The sequence below is a fragment of the Lottia gigantea genome (assembly GCF_000327385.1).
Source record: "Lottia gigantea unplaced genomic scaffold LOTGIsca_37, whole genome shotgun sequence".
Classification (NCBI taxonomy): Eukaryota; Metazoa; Mollusca; class Gastropoda; family Lottiidae; genus Lottia; species Lottia gigantea.
Window position 1 is genome coordinate 960,867 of NW_008709259.1, and position 18,701 is coordinate 979,567.

Here is an 18,701-nt window from a genome sequence, read left to right on the forward strand (position 1 = left end):
GGATTGAATAATGTTGATCCCCGCCCAACACAAGATAAGGGTCTAATTTGTACATTACTACATACAAATTATCCTTTCCATTAAATAATAGGTAGCTTGCATGATGAATTGTACAGCATACTTTTGAAAGAGATCGTCTTATTAAGCCATTGTCTGATTTCCCAGATCTATTCTCCCAGCATGCAATTTGATACCTCGCTAATGGTCGCCTTTTTCTGCAAGTAAAGGTAACGCAATTCCACGTTTAATCCCTGTATTTTAGAAATGCCTTTGTCTCAAAATTATAACAAAAAATGCTTAAAACATTTGACAAATTTATTTTCAAAAAATGTAATCTTAAAATTTAAATATAAATTTGTCTCTGAAGGAATTTTGGCTAAAAACTGCAAAAGTTCTGGATTGATTATGTTTTCTCAATGTTAGAACAAATGGCGATGTGCCATCATCTGCTTATTAAACTATTTTATTACGTTTTCATCCTCATATATATTCCAATTTCATAATATGCCTTCATAGAATTCTGAGAAAATTACAAGAAAATTGGTCCAAAATGGAATCACATAGACCCAATTCCTGGCCATTCAGTGGTCTTTAATCATATTAAATATGTGAACTTTAAAACAATTGGAGAAAAACTAGACAGAAAGGTCTTCCGAGCTCATCATCCAAATAGCTTATAATAGCATGATTTGCATTATATTTCCCTCACAATAAATTGAATTCTGCCTTATCTGTGCAAGACTACGGAATCCTGTTAGCTAAATTACTGACCAGTTTCCCGACGAAATGGGATTACAGACATTGGAATAGAGAAAGTTAAGTGGATTGTTTATCTCCAAGTATGCAGATGATGGCCAGCCATTGTTTCTTCCTCAATGGCCATTCTTCCATTAATTTTCATTCGACCATCATGATAAGATCAGGTAAAATGGGTGAAAATTACGCATTGGATTAACACTGTTCTCCTATTGGATTAACACCATCCATTAAGGACTGGATAATCAGATGTAAAGAGCACATTCACAGAGCGATAAGGTCTTAAGAAGTGGATTAACAAAACCCATTAAGGTCTGGATAATCAGCTGAAAGAGCTGTTTTAAATGGTAAAAGGTCTTAAGTTAGTGGATTAATAAAACCCTGGATAATCTAAGCATATTTTGAGAGGGTAATAAGTTTGTTACAAAAGCAGAAATTTGAAATTTTTAGTGACTGAACATTTATGAATTTTAAGAAAATTGAAAAACAATCCTTGAAAATATTGTAAGTGTCTACATAATATTGTAAGCAAACCTACACAAAAAAAATATATTTGTGTGGATTTATCAGAATACGTTGACCTTTATTTTCATTTAATGGAGAAATAGAACAAACATAAAACATATAACAATTCCTAATACTTTCATAATATCTTGGGAATTTTCAGATTCTATCAGGTGGTGACTCTGAGAAAGTTTGAAAAATATACAATCTGGAAGGTCTTGGCATAATATAGAAATAACCTATTCGAACTTGCAAGGTTTTGAAAAAAGGAACTCTTCAAAATAATTTTTTTCAAAGGTACAAAAATCAGGAAGTAAGAAATGTGTCAGAAGACATCATAAAAAGAAGATATCGATGAAACTATATTGGGTTATATCTGCCAGTCTTAGGAAATTATCGTCGACTTGTAAAAGGCAGTTTAAATTATAAATGACAATAGAAGTGAAGGTTTGAGAACATTGAATACACTTGGATGATTCGATCAATAATTTCTTGCCTTTTTGTGTCAAAATCTACACCAATCTGTCGGAGACGTGTAAAACGGATCAGAACTTGGGCTTACAAGGTATGAACCACTCAAGCAGACATTTTTTTTTCTCGCAGCAAATTTTTCTTGTGTTTCTTTATTGAATTAAGTTCTTAAAAGAATTCTTTTTGTCAGCTGAATATTTTGAAAAATTAAAAAAAGAACCATTTTAAACTTTGATTGTTGAAGGCCTAGTGGGATTATATTTTTGGGACAAAATTACAAAAACATAAGCTTATTTAGTCTGAATAAAATGAACTTGCTTAACTGTAACAGAGTCCAATATTTTCTTTGATATTGCCCTAATTGCAATGTAATTATAATGCCTAATAGATATATTAATGTGTTTTATTGAATAAGAATACAAGCCAATAGTTTTATATCTATGTCATTGAATAGCACCAATCATAATCCGCATTAAAACACACTCAATCATCTCGACTCAATACAACTCCTGTTCATTGAAAGGAAATAAGACTTAAATTAAGAAAGAAGCTTCATAAAAGCTCAGATTTTCTTTAATTTCAATCAATATATTTATGGTTTGTAAAGATCATATGGAAATAATAATTACAGAATCAAAAGATAATGTACATTAATGATTTTTTTTCCCTTACTCTTTGAAGAGTTCCAATTTTTAACTTTTCAAACTAGAATGGCAAACAAACATGTATGATCTTTTGTTTTTCAAAGTATTTTCCAAATTTACCCACTGTTTGATGGAATAAATACACGAGTTTGAGAATCGTTCACGCTGTTCAAACTGATTAGCTTTATGAATAAAATGTTAAAGTCAATTTCCGCGTTTAATATCATTTTAGCATAAAGAAAATATTTGAAATTGAAAAAAAAATGAGCAGGAAAATGAGAAATATTGATATCTTCTTCCTTTCTATAACAAAACTCCCAAGCGGAAAAATATTTGAAATTATCTGCAAAGTTGGACGAAGTTGATTTTTTTCAGCTTGTCAAAAAGCTTATTAAAAGTTTTTCTATCAGCTAGTCTAACTGTGATTGCCTGTCACACAAATCCTGCCAGTTGAACATTTCTTAAAGATAAAGATAGAAAACTAACACTTTTCACCCAATCTAGCCGAATATGCCAATCATAGTCTTGATTCTCATTAACGCTTTCAGCTTTTAATTCGTTTTCTAATTCATGTATCTAAGAAGGTAGAAAATTATCGAGCTCCAGTCGGTGAAAAATAATTCCATTTCGTATCCCGTTCATCTCGGCACAAAAATGATAATCGACCACTTTCGATTAACAGCTCCACGTCAAGTCAATCGGCCAAAAAGTCATGAATGTTAATAGAAAAATATTATTGCCTCTGAGAGAGCATGGTCCCCGATTCAAACACATTTGACGCAAAAAGAGATTGTACTCGTCAATTGAAGACAGTCGTTTTATCCAGGTCTCAAAGAATGGCAGATATTCCATGGATACAAGAATCAGGCAGGATTAAAGTTATCTGTGTATAATGCCCTGATTATGACCAATTTGATCATTTACCATGTCATAGAATAATAATTCTGATGAAGATAAATTGCTTTCCATGAAAATATGGAAGAAAATAATTGAAATTTTACTCAGAATATACCTTTCTGGAATTTTAATTTCTAAATAATAAATTTATCAAAGTTTTCCAGAATATCGAAACAGGATAAAAATAATTAAAGAGTTCTTACCGATAAATGCTGAAATAGCCATGCTCTCATGATATTCGTGGCAACCTTGGGGAAAATTCCACGTTTTTTCGAACGCTTAGATCTATCACCATTTTCCTCATCTTCTGAGCCATCACCTGAGCCTAAACTATTATCTAAACCATCACCTGCAACAAATAAGAAATAAATATAAATGACTCTTCAAAACTGAGGTAAAAAAATGTATCAAGATAAGTATTCTGAAGCTAACCTCATTATCATATTGCATAATTTGATAAAATTTAATAATGCAATTAAAATGTCATATTTCAGAGCGATATAAAATTATCACATCTGGGATGTCCAATTTTTCCTCCTTTTAATTAAAATATTGTTTCATCTCTTTTGATTATCTATTCAGAGAAAAATTCAAATTTTCTAATCACCTTCCCCTACGATTTAATTAGGATTATAATTTTTAACTTTTTCAATGCGACAAATCGTGGCCAAGTTGTTGTAATATTTAGCGGAAGAGAGAAAGGCAAAGATAATAACAAAGAAACTGGTTGCGATGCCGTGAAGCATAAAAACTGATGTAAATTTGCCAGTGTCTGGCATGTGCAAGCCATAAAGATATAACAATATGTAGTTTAGTGTGAAGCCAAGTGACAAATTATTAGAAAAGGATATTCAATGTTGAATAAAAGAGGAAAAAAGAAACTTGAAGCTAATAGAATGGAGATTTGAAGAGAAGAAAGCTACCTTTTGAAAGACGGCCATGCCTGCTCGCTACGCGTCACTGAATCTTTATCGTAAAGCTTATAATAACTCCTATATGATTTAAACACTGACTCCATTTTGTCTTGTGAATGAACCCTTTCACAGAAAATATGGCGAGTTTTTTCTATAATAATCGGTATTTATTGAAACAATTTGCTAGAAAAGGTTTCAACAATATTAGTAAAAGTGATAATATTCTTTCGGGTCTAATCCTGATCTTATCAAGTGGGATAAAGGGGTGTGTTTGATTGCTGCTACTGACAATAAGCCCTATTAACTCCATATGGTTTTAAACCCCCTTAAACCCATCTTAACCAACATCAAACACCCCCATTCTATTATATTCATTAATCTAAGGAAATATTTCATATTCTTGATAATAATACAATACAAATATTATTAATTTGAACAATAAATAAAAATAAGAAGGAGGTTCAAAAGGGTTTATTATTAGTATTTTATTTAGTTGGAAGGGGGATGACATGTTGGAACATTATCATGAATGATCAATATTCCATTCCTGAATAGAAACCCAGGAACTTTTTGAAACCCAAAGATCACAAAAAAGAGAACATAAAAAAAACTGCATGTGATGAGAAAAAATGTACACAAAATCTGACAAGTGTGTCAAGTTTCAAAAACGAAAGATCATGGTAATATATCACGTGTTGATAATTAATTAATTAATCTAACGAGTTTAGTTTTTTAATTGTTATTATTTGTATGCACGTTAAAAGATAAAAAAAGAGGCCAATACTAGAAATAACTTCTAATTCTATTACTAATAATTACCTCAAACAACTATTGAAACTAATCTTGTGTACCTAGTCGGCCTGTTCAAACACTTCCTCGTTAACTTTACTGATTTCATTTCTAAATATCTATTGTATGGGTTGAATTGGATTGCGTAAGAACCTGCTAAAGAAGACCAGTCTTTCCATGCCAAGTAAATACTGTCTACTGTTCAGGCAAATTGGGAAAACAATTTGAGCTCAATAGGATATCATTTGAACAATTAGAAAGAAAACTTGCTAGAGGGGATAGAGAAATTCTAATACACTCAAAGGATGAACCAACAAATTTAATTTCTTGGACAAATAATCTCTTCTCTAAAGAGATAGCCCTGTGATGTAACATGCCGCAAGATTGTTTACAAAGCAAGCAGCCGGCCTGGTATTAACCACCAATCATATCTTGAGATTCAAATAGAATGGAAATTAATCACTTAAAACTGTATCTATTTAAATGTTTTCTTTCTTACAGAGTTAGGCTTTGTTTCAGTAAACGTTACAGATCAAAATGGCAAAGATAACAGTTTATAAATGGCAGCTGCTTACATCTTGATGGCCTTTTGACGGAATTTCGTTCACAATACCGCCAATTATTTAGAGTTTGTTATCTAATTCAATTTTATCAATGTATATTCAAATATTTATGTTATTCAATTAAGAAACTAACAATTTTTTCCAAGTTTTTATTAAAGAGATTTCAGCACCATTGTCCCATCCTAGACCTTTCATCAGTTTCAACTTTTTTTCTCAAAGAAATGAAATCCTTAGAATAATATTCAAAGAAACTTTGTTACATTAGATGACTAGATTCAAAATATTCAAAGATTTTCTCTTGTCTGACACAAACAAAACGAGTTCTTGGATCTTGGTACAACTTGAAAATAATTTGATTGAAATTGTTCAGAATGAATACAAAAGGCCATGGAAGGATAATAAAGAAATGAAATTTATCAATTAAGCCGAGTGTAGAATTTGGTTAAGTTGAAGAAACAGACCCAGGGTCGCACATGGCGCTTGCTTAAATTTAGTTAAATATCCCTAATCTTCTACTTTAGCAAGTATAACTGGTTGGAACACTGGTCTGTAATCGTATACTTCACCTGATTATACTGTTACAAAGTGTGGCTAAATTAAATAAGAGACCAGTGATTCAACCACCATGATTTAATTTACAAAACTTGAAATGTGATTAGAGTAAAACATTCAAAAACAACAGAGAAAGGCTTTAGAAAACTGATCCCAGATTCTTGAGGAATTCAACCACACTTGAAATCAACACTTGTGAGTTATTTCCCTTGGTGAAATTACTTCATAGCAACAAATCCATTCAAAGTGTATTTTGCCTCCAGCAACTGTCAAATCTTGTGTCCACAAGTGCCGATCGCGACATGCCTGAAAAATCTCAGATTTCATTCCCAGCACTAGCGCCACCAAGTGGTTGATTTTATATTAAAGAACTGTCAATTTCCCTTACGTAATTTACACATGTATTGGAGGGTGAACAGTTGAAAACATTTGAAAATGACAGATTCGTGTATTCAACGCTTGAAACTTGCACAATGCGAATCTTTCATCATTCAATTAAATCTATAAATAGTTTGAAATTCAGACAGGGATGATTAGACAGAAAATATAAACAGTGTTTGTATCTTAAAGAGACTATTTACTTAGATTCTTATCTTTTTTACAACATTGAAAATAGCAAGGTGTGAATGGCTGTTAAAAAACGGTGCAGACGTCCAAAATGAAATGAAATTTTTTTTTTTTTCTCAGACACACAATTCTCAAGACATTTTTCATCAAAACTTCCTTAATGTAGATGTCTTCCTTCTGGTTCACGTTTCATACTACTACAAGCTACTAGCCCACTATTTTGAAACTTCATGTTGAAAGTAAATTGTAAATGGAAATAAAAAATATATTATGTTAAAATTTCATGTTTTATTTTGAATCCATCTATTTTTTCTTTACAGTGGGAGGGAAATTATCACATGTAATCCATGGCTTACATTTCTAATAATTTGATAATCCCTTTGTAATCTGACATCAATAAGAAGGGAAATCTCAGCAAAGAAAACCAAGAATTCAACTCATTGAGTTAATATGGTTTCTAAGAAGAAGCAGCGAAGCCATAGAAAGCACTGGCTCTTACTAGAATTCATTATCTAGCAGTCTGTGACTTCCTTATAATACAGCTAGTAGGTCTAACTGTCACATCAAGTTAAAATACCCATCCATCATAGAACTACTTCTACTACAAGCTCTTTCATGTTCCAGAATAGATCTCCTGTAACTCGGTGGACTAGCAACGACTAGTAAGGCTGTATTCATTTCTCGATACTTTTATTCAGAATTATTTTCACAAAGACAATGAAATATTTTTGTTGTTTTTTCTGTCGGAGGGGCAAATAAGAGTAAAAATGTACTATACAGTTATCAGTCCCGAAGTTTCTTTTATCAAACATAAGTCCTATGCAAATGAATAGCAACCTTTGAACTTAAATATGAAGCAAAAAAAAAGTGAAAAAAAAAAATTCACTTCTGATATTTAATCCAATAAGAACAAATGACCTACAAAATTTATAATGTCATTGCATTAACTGTGTTTTAAACAGAAAATTAAAAGTCAAAAATGTAAGTCATTTTTAGAGCAAAATCATCAATGAAGTAAGTTATAAGTCTTTTAGTATAATAAACTCAAAAAACACTAATCACAAAGGTATCATTAAAAATCCAAAAGATGCAGTAATTTGATACTCAATATCAACTTTTCTCAACTGACTGCAAAAAATAATTTATATTACATTGCAATTTTGTATCTTTCATAAGTAAAATTTTATTCCTTTTACCATTAAACTATATGAAAATATTTTCAAGAGAAAAATGGCATAAGGTTTTTTGGTAGAGTTAGCAATAGAGATCAGTACCTGAAAATGCCAAGAAATAAAAGTTTTGCCCTTGTTTAATTATTTGAGTTAATTACAACTTATATGATAATCATGAATCCAATATGTTCAATTCACATCCCCATCATAAAAGCCTATATTGTTATTTTAACTAAGTCAGAAAAAGTAACAATAAGACAAGTTTACAAGTTGTGAAGAGTAGGAAAGGAATGGAATTGACAGCTATACTGATAATCGCCTCAATAACTTTATTGTATTCTTGTGAACCAGGTCTGATTATGGCAGGCTATTTCCCTCGCCCTAGGAAATGAATGAGGAAGAATTGCTATACCTCCCTACCTGCTGAGCCATGCAGACTGTCTCACTCAACGCACACAATACCCACTAGTAACGATTAGAAAAACAACGCCCAGAGGGAGTATCAGCTTTCTGGAAGCTTGGCTAGCTTGCTGGGTTGATGTGTCACATCAATGTGTGTTGGTCTCTCGGAGGACAGTCTCGCCTTGTATGGCATATAGTTCTCTTCATATAATGTATTATTCATGAAATTATGAAATCAAAAATAGGACAGCAGAAATCCTCATCTGACTCTATTTTTAAACAAAACTACATTTTTCTGCACTTTCTCTGCTGAATTTTAATTTTTCCATTTTTTTAAAAGAATAATTTATTTGGCCCATCATATATATCATGAAACAAATAGTTGTCAAGTTCGATCATTTTATATTATCTTGAGAAACCAAATAGCACTTCCATGCAACCAAATGTGATTTTTCAACACTTTTTCCGAAATGCCAAAACAAACCCAAAAGCCATAAATTTCAATAACCAAAGAAGAAAAAAAGGTTGAAGGCTTTTCATTATTTTTACTAAATAAGGAGAAAATTTTATGAGGCCGAAATGAGCCATTATGACCAAGAATTTGAGTAATCACGGGAATTAGAATATTAGACCTCTATCGATTCATACTTGTTCGGAAATAAAAATGGCTAAAAGTGTTCCACTTGTAACATGGGAATCAACAAAGTAACTTAGTAAATGAAGAACTTTAAATGTGGGAAATCAGACAAACTTGCCAAAATATCCAAATTTTTCTCCTTGTTTCAGATATACATCTGTATATTTTGGCTAGAAAATCTCATTTGGCATTCAAGAAACTGATATGCATTGGAAGGAAGAGCCAATCATATGAAATTACTGATATCATTACAAATGCAGAGCAGATATTCATAAAAATTAGTTCTTGTCTCCTATCAAATTAACGCTATGATGTTGTCATAACTAAATAATCCTTCTAATGACCAGAAGATAAATTCTCCACCAATCAACTGTCAGTTGAGAAAAACTGATTACAATTTGAAATCCAACAATTTGGCCAGAATGCCGTTTGATAGACAGGGAGTGACAAGGGTTGATATGCCAGCGAGATATGGTTTGTAATGAGGCTTTGTTTAGTCTAATCATACCCTCACTTTCATCCTGCTCTAACTAGGCCTGTCAAAAAGGTGTCAAAAGTCTTCTGTAATAATCCCCCTAATTCTAAAGGAACTGTCAAGACAAAATACCCAAAAACACAACTTGAAAACTTCTTGAAATGTCTCAGGATTTTTAGTCAAATAGTTCGTTATGTTGTTTCTATTCACCATAACCATCTATTGGCGCCCTTCGATACTTTAATTGATAAATCAAACTGAACCATATTCTTTCAAACACAATCCAAAAATACTGAATAGCTACGAATGTTGAATATGTTTTGTGACGTGAATTGATTTTTGTCGTAAAAGCCAGATAGAAATGGTTGCTAATTATTTCATATTGAAAGGACAAAGCAGACAGATTCAATAATGGCCACTTCACTTGATATAATAAGACACTTTGTTTTAAAGTTATTTCGCTTCCATTCTTTTACAGATTCTAAATGATGTCCTTTGGTTTAGAGACTATTCCTGAGCTTAACTAATATCATTTAGCTTGGAGATTAGAGAGAAAAATGTAGAACTTGGTTTTTACCCTGCAAGTCTCATAACCATCATGTAGGCTCTTTCAATTAGTTGTGTATTTCCACCAGCCTAGACTAACAAGAAGTAATAATTTGGCTAAATCTTAAAATGAGCGTTTCGTCATTGATTTTTATTTGTCATTATCAACTCAGGCAGTTCTCTACCCGTTATTACCGATTCTGATTATTGGTTGCTAGGGTTGAAATCAATAAACAAACCCAACACTTCAGCACTAGAATTATGATTTGTGAAATTATGGCAAAATTTGAAAATAGTCGACCAAGAGAATGAGATTAGTTCAACATTGATCTTCAAATGATCCGCTTTCTTAATGGAACGAAATGGGAAAAGAAAATGGCTAATAATGTGAGCCAGTTCTCTCAGTTTTCGGCAAATATAATTCCAAAGAAGACCATTGCTTCAATCTAATTAAAGTCGTCAAGTTAGTGTATTGATTTATCATGTTTGGTCCAATCACATCATACGTCTGTCAATAGACACCAAGGCCAAAAGTCGACCCCCACGTTACTAGTAACTGGCGAATACCTATATCCCAGGAACCATTTAATTTACTTTCCAGAGGTATGATCACATTAAGACAAAATTAGTTTCCAAAGTCTGCAAGCAATATTTGTGTATGAATATAAAATTTGTTTGGGCGATGAAGGGTCAGACTGAGAGACGAATTCAATCTGTGGTTGTTTGGTGAATCAAACAGCAGATCAATATTCGGTTTCCTTATGATATGAGTCTTTGATTAGTAAACACCAACTTTGAGACCTACACCATTACCAGTCTAGTCTTCTGACATCCTATCTAATCTTAGATCCCATCCATCTTTCAAAATCAACACTACCACAACAAGGAGACGTAGAGCGATTGTTCAAGATTTGGAAAAAATGTGCATCATCATTTAAGATATTTTTTATGAATTTAAAGCCTGTAAATTTTTGTTTCAAAGTAGATCTGAATTTTGATTGGCTGATATCAACAAATGGTTGGAATTCCATGCATTCGGATTGGCCAAAAGTGATAGGAGTGAGTGAAAATTCCTGCTGGTGTCTCCAGTTGGTATATCAACATTACAATCTACCCCCTTCTATGAAACTGTATCAGCTGATCTACCATGTGATATTCCAGAAAAAACCAAATGCATCCTATTTCCAGACAAAATCGGTATTCTATGCAATGATTTACTTTCATACTTAGACCTTAGCAGAAAACTAAAACACGAAAAAAGTTACACCTTGTCAAATTTACTTCCAACATTTTTTTAATCAAAAATCTTGAGAAGCTCTTTAAAAATAGAGGCCAGTTAATTATAGGAAAATTACCATGGGAGATATGGTTTATGGAATTCAATTTTTTTTCAAGATAAACACTGTGCTTTTTATTAGGAATCTTGTTAAATTTGAAGAGTTTCTTGCCGTTCTATGAGTTAAGAGTTAATTATATTTTATACGAAAGGCTATCAGAGGTTATTTAAGAATTTATCTTATCATTTACTATTTAATTGATTTGAATGTAGCGCATATTAAACTAAAATGACAAGAATAATTTCAAGCTGTAATGAAGTGTGTAGATGCAACCCACGTTTTTCACTATGTTGTTCATTTTCAACAAGATGGCCATAATCTAAGATTTTAATTCGCCAACTCTTCAACATTTTCACAGAACTAAGACAAAAAATAGCAATGGTTTCGACAACAGAAACGTCTTGATGTTCAGATCAACAAATAAAGATGACATGAGAATTCTACGAATTAAAAGCCACAATAAACTGATAAAAGCAAAACCATATGAGAATTCCCTCCATTAATATACAGTAGAAGCCAAATAACTACATTAAAAACGAAAGGAATATGGTTGGCACAAAAATGTCAAAGGAAACAATCCTTGCATTGCAGTGTAAAATATCATTCTTTTGGTAAAGGCAAGAAGATAAGTCTGAAATTCTTTTTCTCCGCTTGTCCAGCTGTTAGGTTCAGAGGTCAAAACTAACAAACAGTGTTTGTAAATGTAGAAGAGGATACAGTCTGATAGTCGAAGTATTTTTTCAGGTGCTGGTAGAATCCGTGGAGGCCAGAAGAGAATGTTACTCCTTCATCTCAGTTTCTGCATCCAAAACAATCTAAACATACCCACATTCTCCCCAAATGACCTTAATAGAATTTTAAGTAGTGTTTTGTTTCTAATGGCTTCCAGTCGGGTTCCGACAGACAGATTATTTGCCGTAAAAGATTACAAAGAGGTATATTCAAAGGTTAATCTTACCTCCTTAACAAAAGATTTCGTCTATTGGTATGAAAACTAAAGACTATACATTTGAAGTGGAATCTTTGAAACAGGGTGGATTAAACATCTCATGTTTATTTTTTCTGTGTTGCAGACATTTTGTATTTGTGTATAAACATATGTTGCAATACCTCTCAATTATATCATAATTTATGTGATATTTTGGAAATATAATTTGGATTATTTCTTTTCTCAAACACAGTTGAAAAATCTTAATGAAGCACAGGTTGGTGAATATCAACAGTTTCTAGGGTACTTTCTCATTAAACCAAGCCCTCTAGTAATGAATGATAAAGCTATTGAGATTATGCAGGAGATGAAATATGTGAACAGGGGGAAAGTCTTTGTTTTTCTAGTGAAATTTGAATCTTAATGAGTGGTTAAGTAGGGATGTCATGATCTAAGTAGGCCGTGTAATAAGCACTACTTCTAGTGAAGGTCAAATATGACCCGAGGTCACCATCCACTCTTCAATATTAGAGATAGAGATAACATGGGGCGTGGCAGGTCTACTTATTAAAACTGAGGGAATATGGTGTTGATTAGCAACTCCATGTAACCAATATCGCCTCATGTTCTAAATAACCTTTGACCATGAATATCATCTAATTGTGATGCCGTCCATTGTCTCTTTAACATTCTTAGTCTGGTTTCAAATTAACTACACACCCAAATTAGAACGCAACAATGATCTTTAATGTTAAATTTATACCCATAAAGCCAGGCAGGAATTTTAACAACTGACCATCATAAAACCTGTTAAATCGAAATAAACGAAGCAGTTCAGAATGAGTGAATTAACCAGAAATAAAATTGTTATTATACCCAAGTGGTCTCATCATTATAGATACATTTCATTTACAGCTGTGGTCACTCACTGGTCATTGCAGCCTACTCTAAGAAAGAATGCTAGAATTGAAAACAATGTCATTAATTTGAAATCAATATGGGCTAAATGTAGCTGAGGGTATGAGCCTGCAAGCTGGAGTTACTTCAAATCTTGACCTGCTCAAGTATACTTCCTTTTCTAACTTCCGATTAGATGGTTATAATTTCCTCCGTATACGATGCCTTGTGGCAATCTTAACTAAGACAACTCCCTCGAGAGTTTACAATCTACAGCTTTGTATACACTTCACAATTACTCTTCCAAGCTTCAGTAAATTCGTTAAGAAAATTCTCTAAATGTTTACCTATTACTAAAGACAATAATTTGATAAGTCCTTAAATTTAACAATAATAGCCTTCAGGTGAATAAAATAACGTCTGCTAACAGATTTAGAAATCTAGAGAGATTTTTGATAATGTTAACTAAACTAAATTGATTTATTTTTATTCGTATCAATTGTATTATATTTTGAAGTAATGAATGCTCATTGAATGACAATATCTTTCAAGTATTTGATGACAATTAATTTTGACCTATCAAATTAGCTGAAATGTAACAATACTTGAAAGGTAGTCTGACTTAATCCAACTTTTAAAAATGTACCCAATGTAAAAAAGTGGAAAGGAAACTCAAAAGAAATTTCTTTTTTTTTTTTTTTTACTGGTAGGCAAAGTGTTTCAGGCTATCAAGTACCTTGATCATTATTGGTAAAAACATAAACTCCACTCAATGTTTACATACAATGGTCTGTAAAGTCAATAATAGTCCCTACGTAGTAATATTGACGCCATGCCACGTCTTAATCAATGGCTCAATAATAGGTAATTAAATCTAATCCAGGTAAAACACTTAACGAGGGTCATTAACATTAATTAAGTAGGCGGTCTCTTAACGACTTTAGACTCAGGTGCAAAATCATAATGTACAATATCACAGGAAGTGGAAAGAAATTTAAATTCATTCCTAAAATGAAGTGAACAATGGCAATGCAGAGAAATTTGAATTTTAATTTCACTAATTAAGAGTTTCTTGACGAGTTTTGGTTCAGGTGCATTCTACATTCAACACTGATCGAATAGTTCAGCTAATCCTCTAGAGACTACTAAAATTATAAAATCAGTGAATTTGTGGATATCTAAAGAAATTTGAATTACTATTAGCAGATAATATTGGTCATTAAAATCTAGCTGATAATTATCTTGAATCTAAAGATGGTATCAAATAAAGATATCTTGAAAATCTTTAATGAGCTTTCTAAATAAAGATTTTTAAATATTCAAGTATGAAGAAGACTTCTGACTGCTTTTGGTACATAATAATAAGGATTTGAAAACTAAACTTAATGCACCTAATTGTGCAACATATAAAGGGAATAAAGAGACAATTTTGAAATATCATATAACAAGATATTGAACATATTTCCAGATAATGAAATGGTATATATGGCGATAGGATAATAAGATATATACATTATAAGGCTAACTATTTATTAACTTCATAAGATTTTGAAATTAACATGATTAGACAGTCTACAAAACCTTATAATTACCATCTGACATTATATACACCCTTATAATATTAGGCTGGCGGATGCCCAATAGTAGGCCAAGGCTGCTAGCTTGTATGAATAAATTGTGTCTTTTTCTATCTGCAGATTCCACTAACATTTTTCAAAAAATTGTAACAATAGTGATGTTCCTGCAAGGTTAATTTCTACATAAGCATTCTGAATGCTTAAAAGCTTGTGTCAATGCACTATGACTTGCTTTAAAGCGCTATTTACAAATACTACTATTAAGAAGATGCTCAATGATTTATGCTCCGAACCCTTCAAAAAGGATCCACCCTGGCTATAACTATAATGTAGTATATACCATACATTGGCTATCACTGATTATAGATCAGGAGAGAGTCAGAAGATTTTTATCTTAAAAACACCAGAAAATCATCTTCTTAATTTCCTTCATTATCTTACAAACATTTTCATTATCATACTACTCTATTGAAGTACACCGTTTCATCTGCCTTATATATGGACAACCAAACTAGACCATTACATCTGAATTCTATATGGACAAACCAACTAGACCATTCTATCAGAATTTTACTTTAGTTCAAATATTATCCAACTTTTTCGTTGTGTGCCAAATTTTTGAAATGTCCCTTTCATAATTGGGCAGATTTTTTTAAAGATTACTAATTATAAAATTTATTTTTTCTCACATTTTAATATAGGTAAATCTGTGCATGGTGTGTAGATAATTTACACAAATTGATGATGACTCACTTTAACAAAATTTCAAAAATGTTGTATTTCTCTAAAATATGCTTTATGTTAAAATGGGGTGGGTTAATATGGCCGTAATTTTCTTGATGTTTCTGATGATTTATAGATTATAAATATTTGTTTTCATTCTGAGTGTTTTTTGGATCTGTTCAAACTAAAGCAGACGGGCCAAAGATGCGAATTTTTCTTTTCCTAAGTGATTCTAATTCTATCAAAATACACGTAAAGTGGTTCTATCTTTTATTTAATGTTTTTCAGGAATCTCAGGGCCATGTGTTCGGATGTGTGATATACTTCAAAGTAGAGCAGAAATTAGAAGCGTTCTTTGAACCTTCCATGGCCAGATACCTGAATTTGGGCCAAAATTAATTGAGGTTACAGACAGGATTTTTTCTTGTAATTTTAACTGTTGTTTTAATTCAACAATAAACACTTTTTGAACATTATCCAACACGATGTCTAATAACTACAATATGTTCGGCAATATGTTACGCCAAAATATGAATGAACGGACATTTAAAGGGAAATAAATAAATCAGAGGCGTATTCAGAAAACCGGGAAATGAATTGACAGATATATATTGACGGTAGGCTAAGGGTTAAAGTATTCGACTATTACAATCCCATTAGGCACTCTAATAGAAAAGAAAGGCCAGGGAGATCACTAGTTATATGCATAGTTGAGGGAAACCCAATAGGTTAGAAAGTGCATTCTCATTCATTCTCAGAAAAGTGAAATTTTGTAGCATTCTTTGTCCTAGTCCTGGGGATAAAATGCAGTAATTTTATCAATAAAATAAAATTTGATTTGTAATTCTAGATCTTAAGCTAGATTGTATTACAAATTTTATTAGATACACAAGTCAATATAGCCCCCCTAAAAAATTTGCCAAACCCTCCAAGCTAAAATGTTTCTTTCTAGTTTTGTAAAGGTGGAAATCAATGGAGATTAGGAGTCAATGTTTTGTTGTGATTTGTTAGCCGTAAGAAAGGTTTTTTTTAGGAGTTTGTACTATGATAGCAGATGGTTGGGCAGTATGAATGGAGGTATTATACCTTATTTGAGATCTGACTAAATGCCTGTACGCCACCCCAATTCAATAGACCAGCCTAACAAAATAGAATTAAAACTACAGATACAATGGGCAATGTTTAGCTGTACTAACAAATATCAGTTACCATTCTGAATGGTGGGGGTTGCTTTCTTAACTTCACAGACTGAAGATTTAATATCCAACGTGAATATAACACTCGACTCTTCAATAAGCACACATAGTTCAATGGCAATAATTCATACGTCTTTCAATTGCCATTTAACATCATAAGAAAGTTAACCTCTAATGCCCTTTTTTACGAATAAATAATATTGTGTTGATTTTTTTCTATTATCGAAGTTGCTAGGCAGAGCATTAGAGACAAACGCTGCGATTCAAAGTTCATTATATAATACAGTAATTGGCAGGTCTGTTAAACCGAAGCGCGATACGCATGATTTATATTCTCATGCTGTTTATTATTCTTTTTAAATATTCGAGCACTGAACTTACAGCTATATTCAAATCAAACAAAAATTATTTATGTTTGCATAGATTATTTCAAATATGCTACACATACATATTATGTGTATTTTAACATTGTCAACTATGTGCCAATGTGTTTTTGTGTTAAACATAAGTATTTCATATTAGAGAACAAACTTTTCCAAATGTCATTACAAATTTAAAATAAAAATCTAAAAGTTGAAAAAGAATGAATTTGCCACACAAGTCAACTTTCTGTGTGGTGCATAAGATAAACTTGGTTTTCTTAACGAGCTTTTCAACTCATTAAAGGCTAATGAATTTGCAATAACACCCCACTGTGATTAAAGGGGTGATATATATGTGGACTTTAACCTGCTTTTAACATGAAACAAATGGTGAACATTCTTCACTTGATCTTTATATAAACAACCAAAATTATTAAAATTTCTACTTCAATTTCAAAAATAACAAGAAAACCTGTAAAATTAAATTTTTTTTAAAGTTTTTTGCTTTTAGTAGTAGAAGTATTTCGTGCATTAGGAGTTTTGGAAATGTATCTTTTCAGTTACCACATTAAAGCTTGATTGATAATTTTTTTTTTAATTTTAAATTCAGATTTCAATTTAAATTCAAGAAAACAATCAAGCTGTTTTTCACAATTAATTATTCTTCAGATTTAATGATCAGAATCACAAAAAATAAATCCTGAAAAGTTGAAAATGGCAAATTATGAAAGATAATTACATGCAATCGTGCAGCATTAGTCGCTGAAATGATCTGAATGATGACTCATTTTATAGGGGGTTTTCTTCGAGATATTACAATGAGAGTTATAGACCCTTACAGTCTGTTCCTCCCTCCTAAAAGGAGAGTAAAAGGATCAGAGACTTAGAGTTACGATCAATATATGGTCGTTAAATGGCCAACCCTCTTGAAATAATCCAATATGAGCTGAACTACCAACTATTCTATCATTCTTCTCTTCCGAGAAAATCTTGGCAGATTCAGAAAATTTAGGTCAAGAAAATATTTAATGTTTTTGTGTATATTACAATTGCGTAGTATAATAATATTTTATCTATTTAAGAAAACTCTGGGCAAAGTTTTCAAGAAAAGAAAACTAGGTCATTGGTCAAATTGGGTGAATATTTCTAGTATTTATTAGTTTTCAATAAATTGTAATAAAGAATAAAATCTATTGATAAAATCGATATCTAATATGACTATAATATCGATCACTTAATGTAATATTCCGTTCAGGGAAATTATTATCATTCAATAAAGTTTTTTCCTGAAAATCAATTTTAGAAATTCTGTATGACTAACCCTCAGAAATGCCTTAGAAAATTTGGATATTTGAGAAAATTTTTCTTCTCAAAATCTAAATTTTAAAAAGATATGCCACGTTTAAATTTTATCATGAAAATCTTTCCATATACTAAGATAAATATTTTTTTGCAAATTTGTTCTTTTTTTTTTCAAATTTCGCCAGCCATTTTCTCAAGAAAGCAAATCTGACATAAGATGATTTAAAAGGTTTGTTTTATGAGAAGATTTTAACTATAACTTCATTAATTCCTAATGTTCTAATCTTTTTTTATTGTCCTTTACCCATAAAATACTTTGTTTATGGTATCAAACATGACATATATTCCTGGCGTATGTCGTCACTTAATGTCGTCGCCTCACTCACATCTATTCTTTATCAATCAATTCTTGATTTATGTTGATTTTTACAAATAAATATTTTATGCCATTTGATTTTATTCCTTTGAACATGAAAGAGATTTTAATATG

The 18,701-nt window shown here is 31.6% G+C and overlaps 1 protein-coding gene across 1 annotated transcript in view; it reads right to left on the reverse strand.

Moving 5' to 3' along the window:
- Positions 1 to 18,701, reverse strand: part of LOTGIDRAFT_121570 (hypothetical protein) — a gene marked incomplete at both ends in the record, with an annotated part of 69,673 nt that overhangs the window by 26,080 nt on the left and 24,892 nt on the right. The window contains one exon of the mRNA XM_009059060.1: positions 3,476 to 3,621. Coding sequence (XP_009057308.1) covers positions 3,476 to 3,621 — 146 coding nt within the window. The remainder of the gene's footprint in view (positions 1 to 3,475; positions 3,622 to 18,701) is intronic.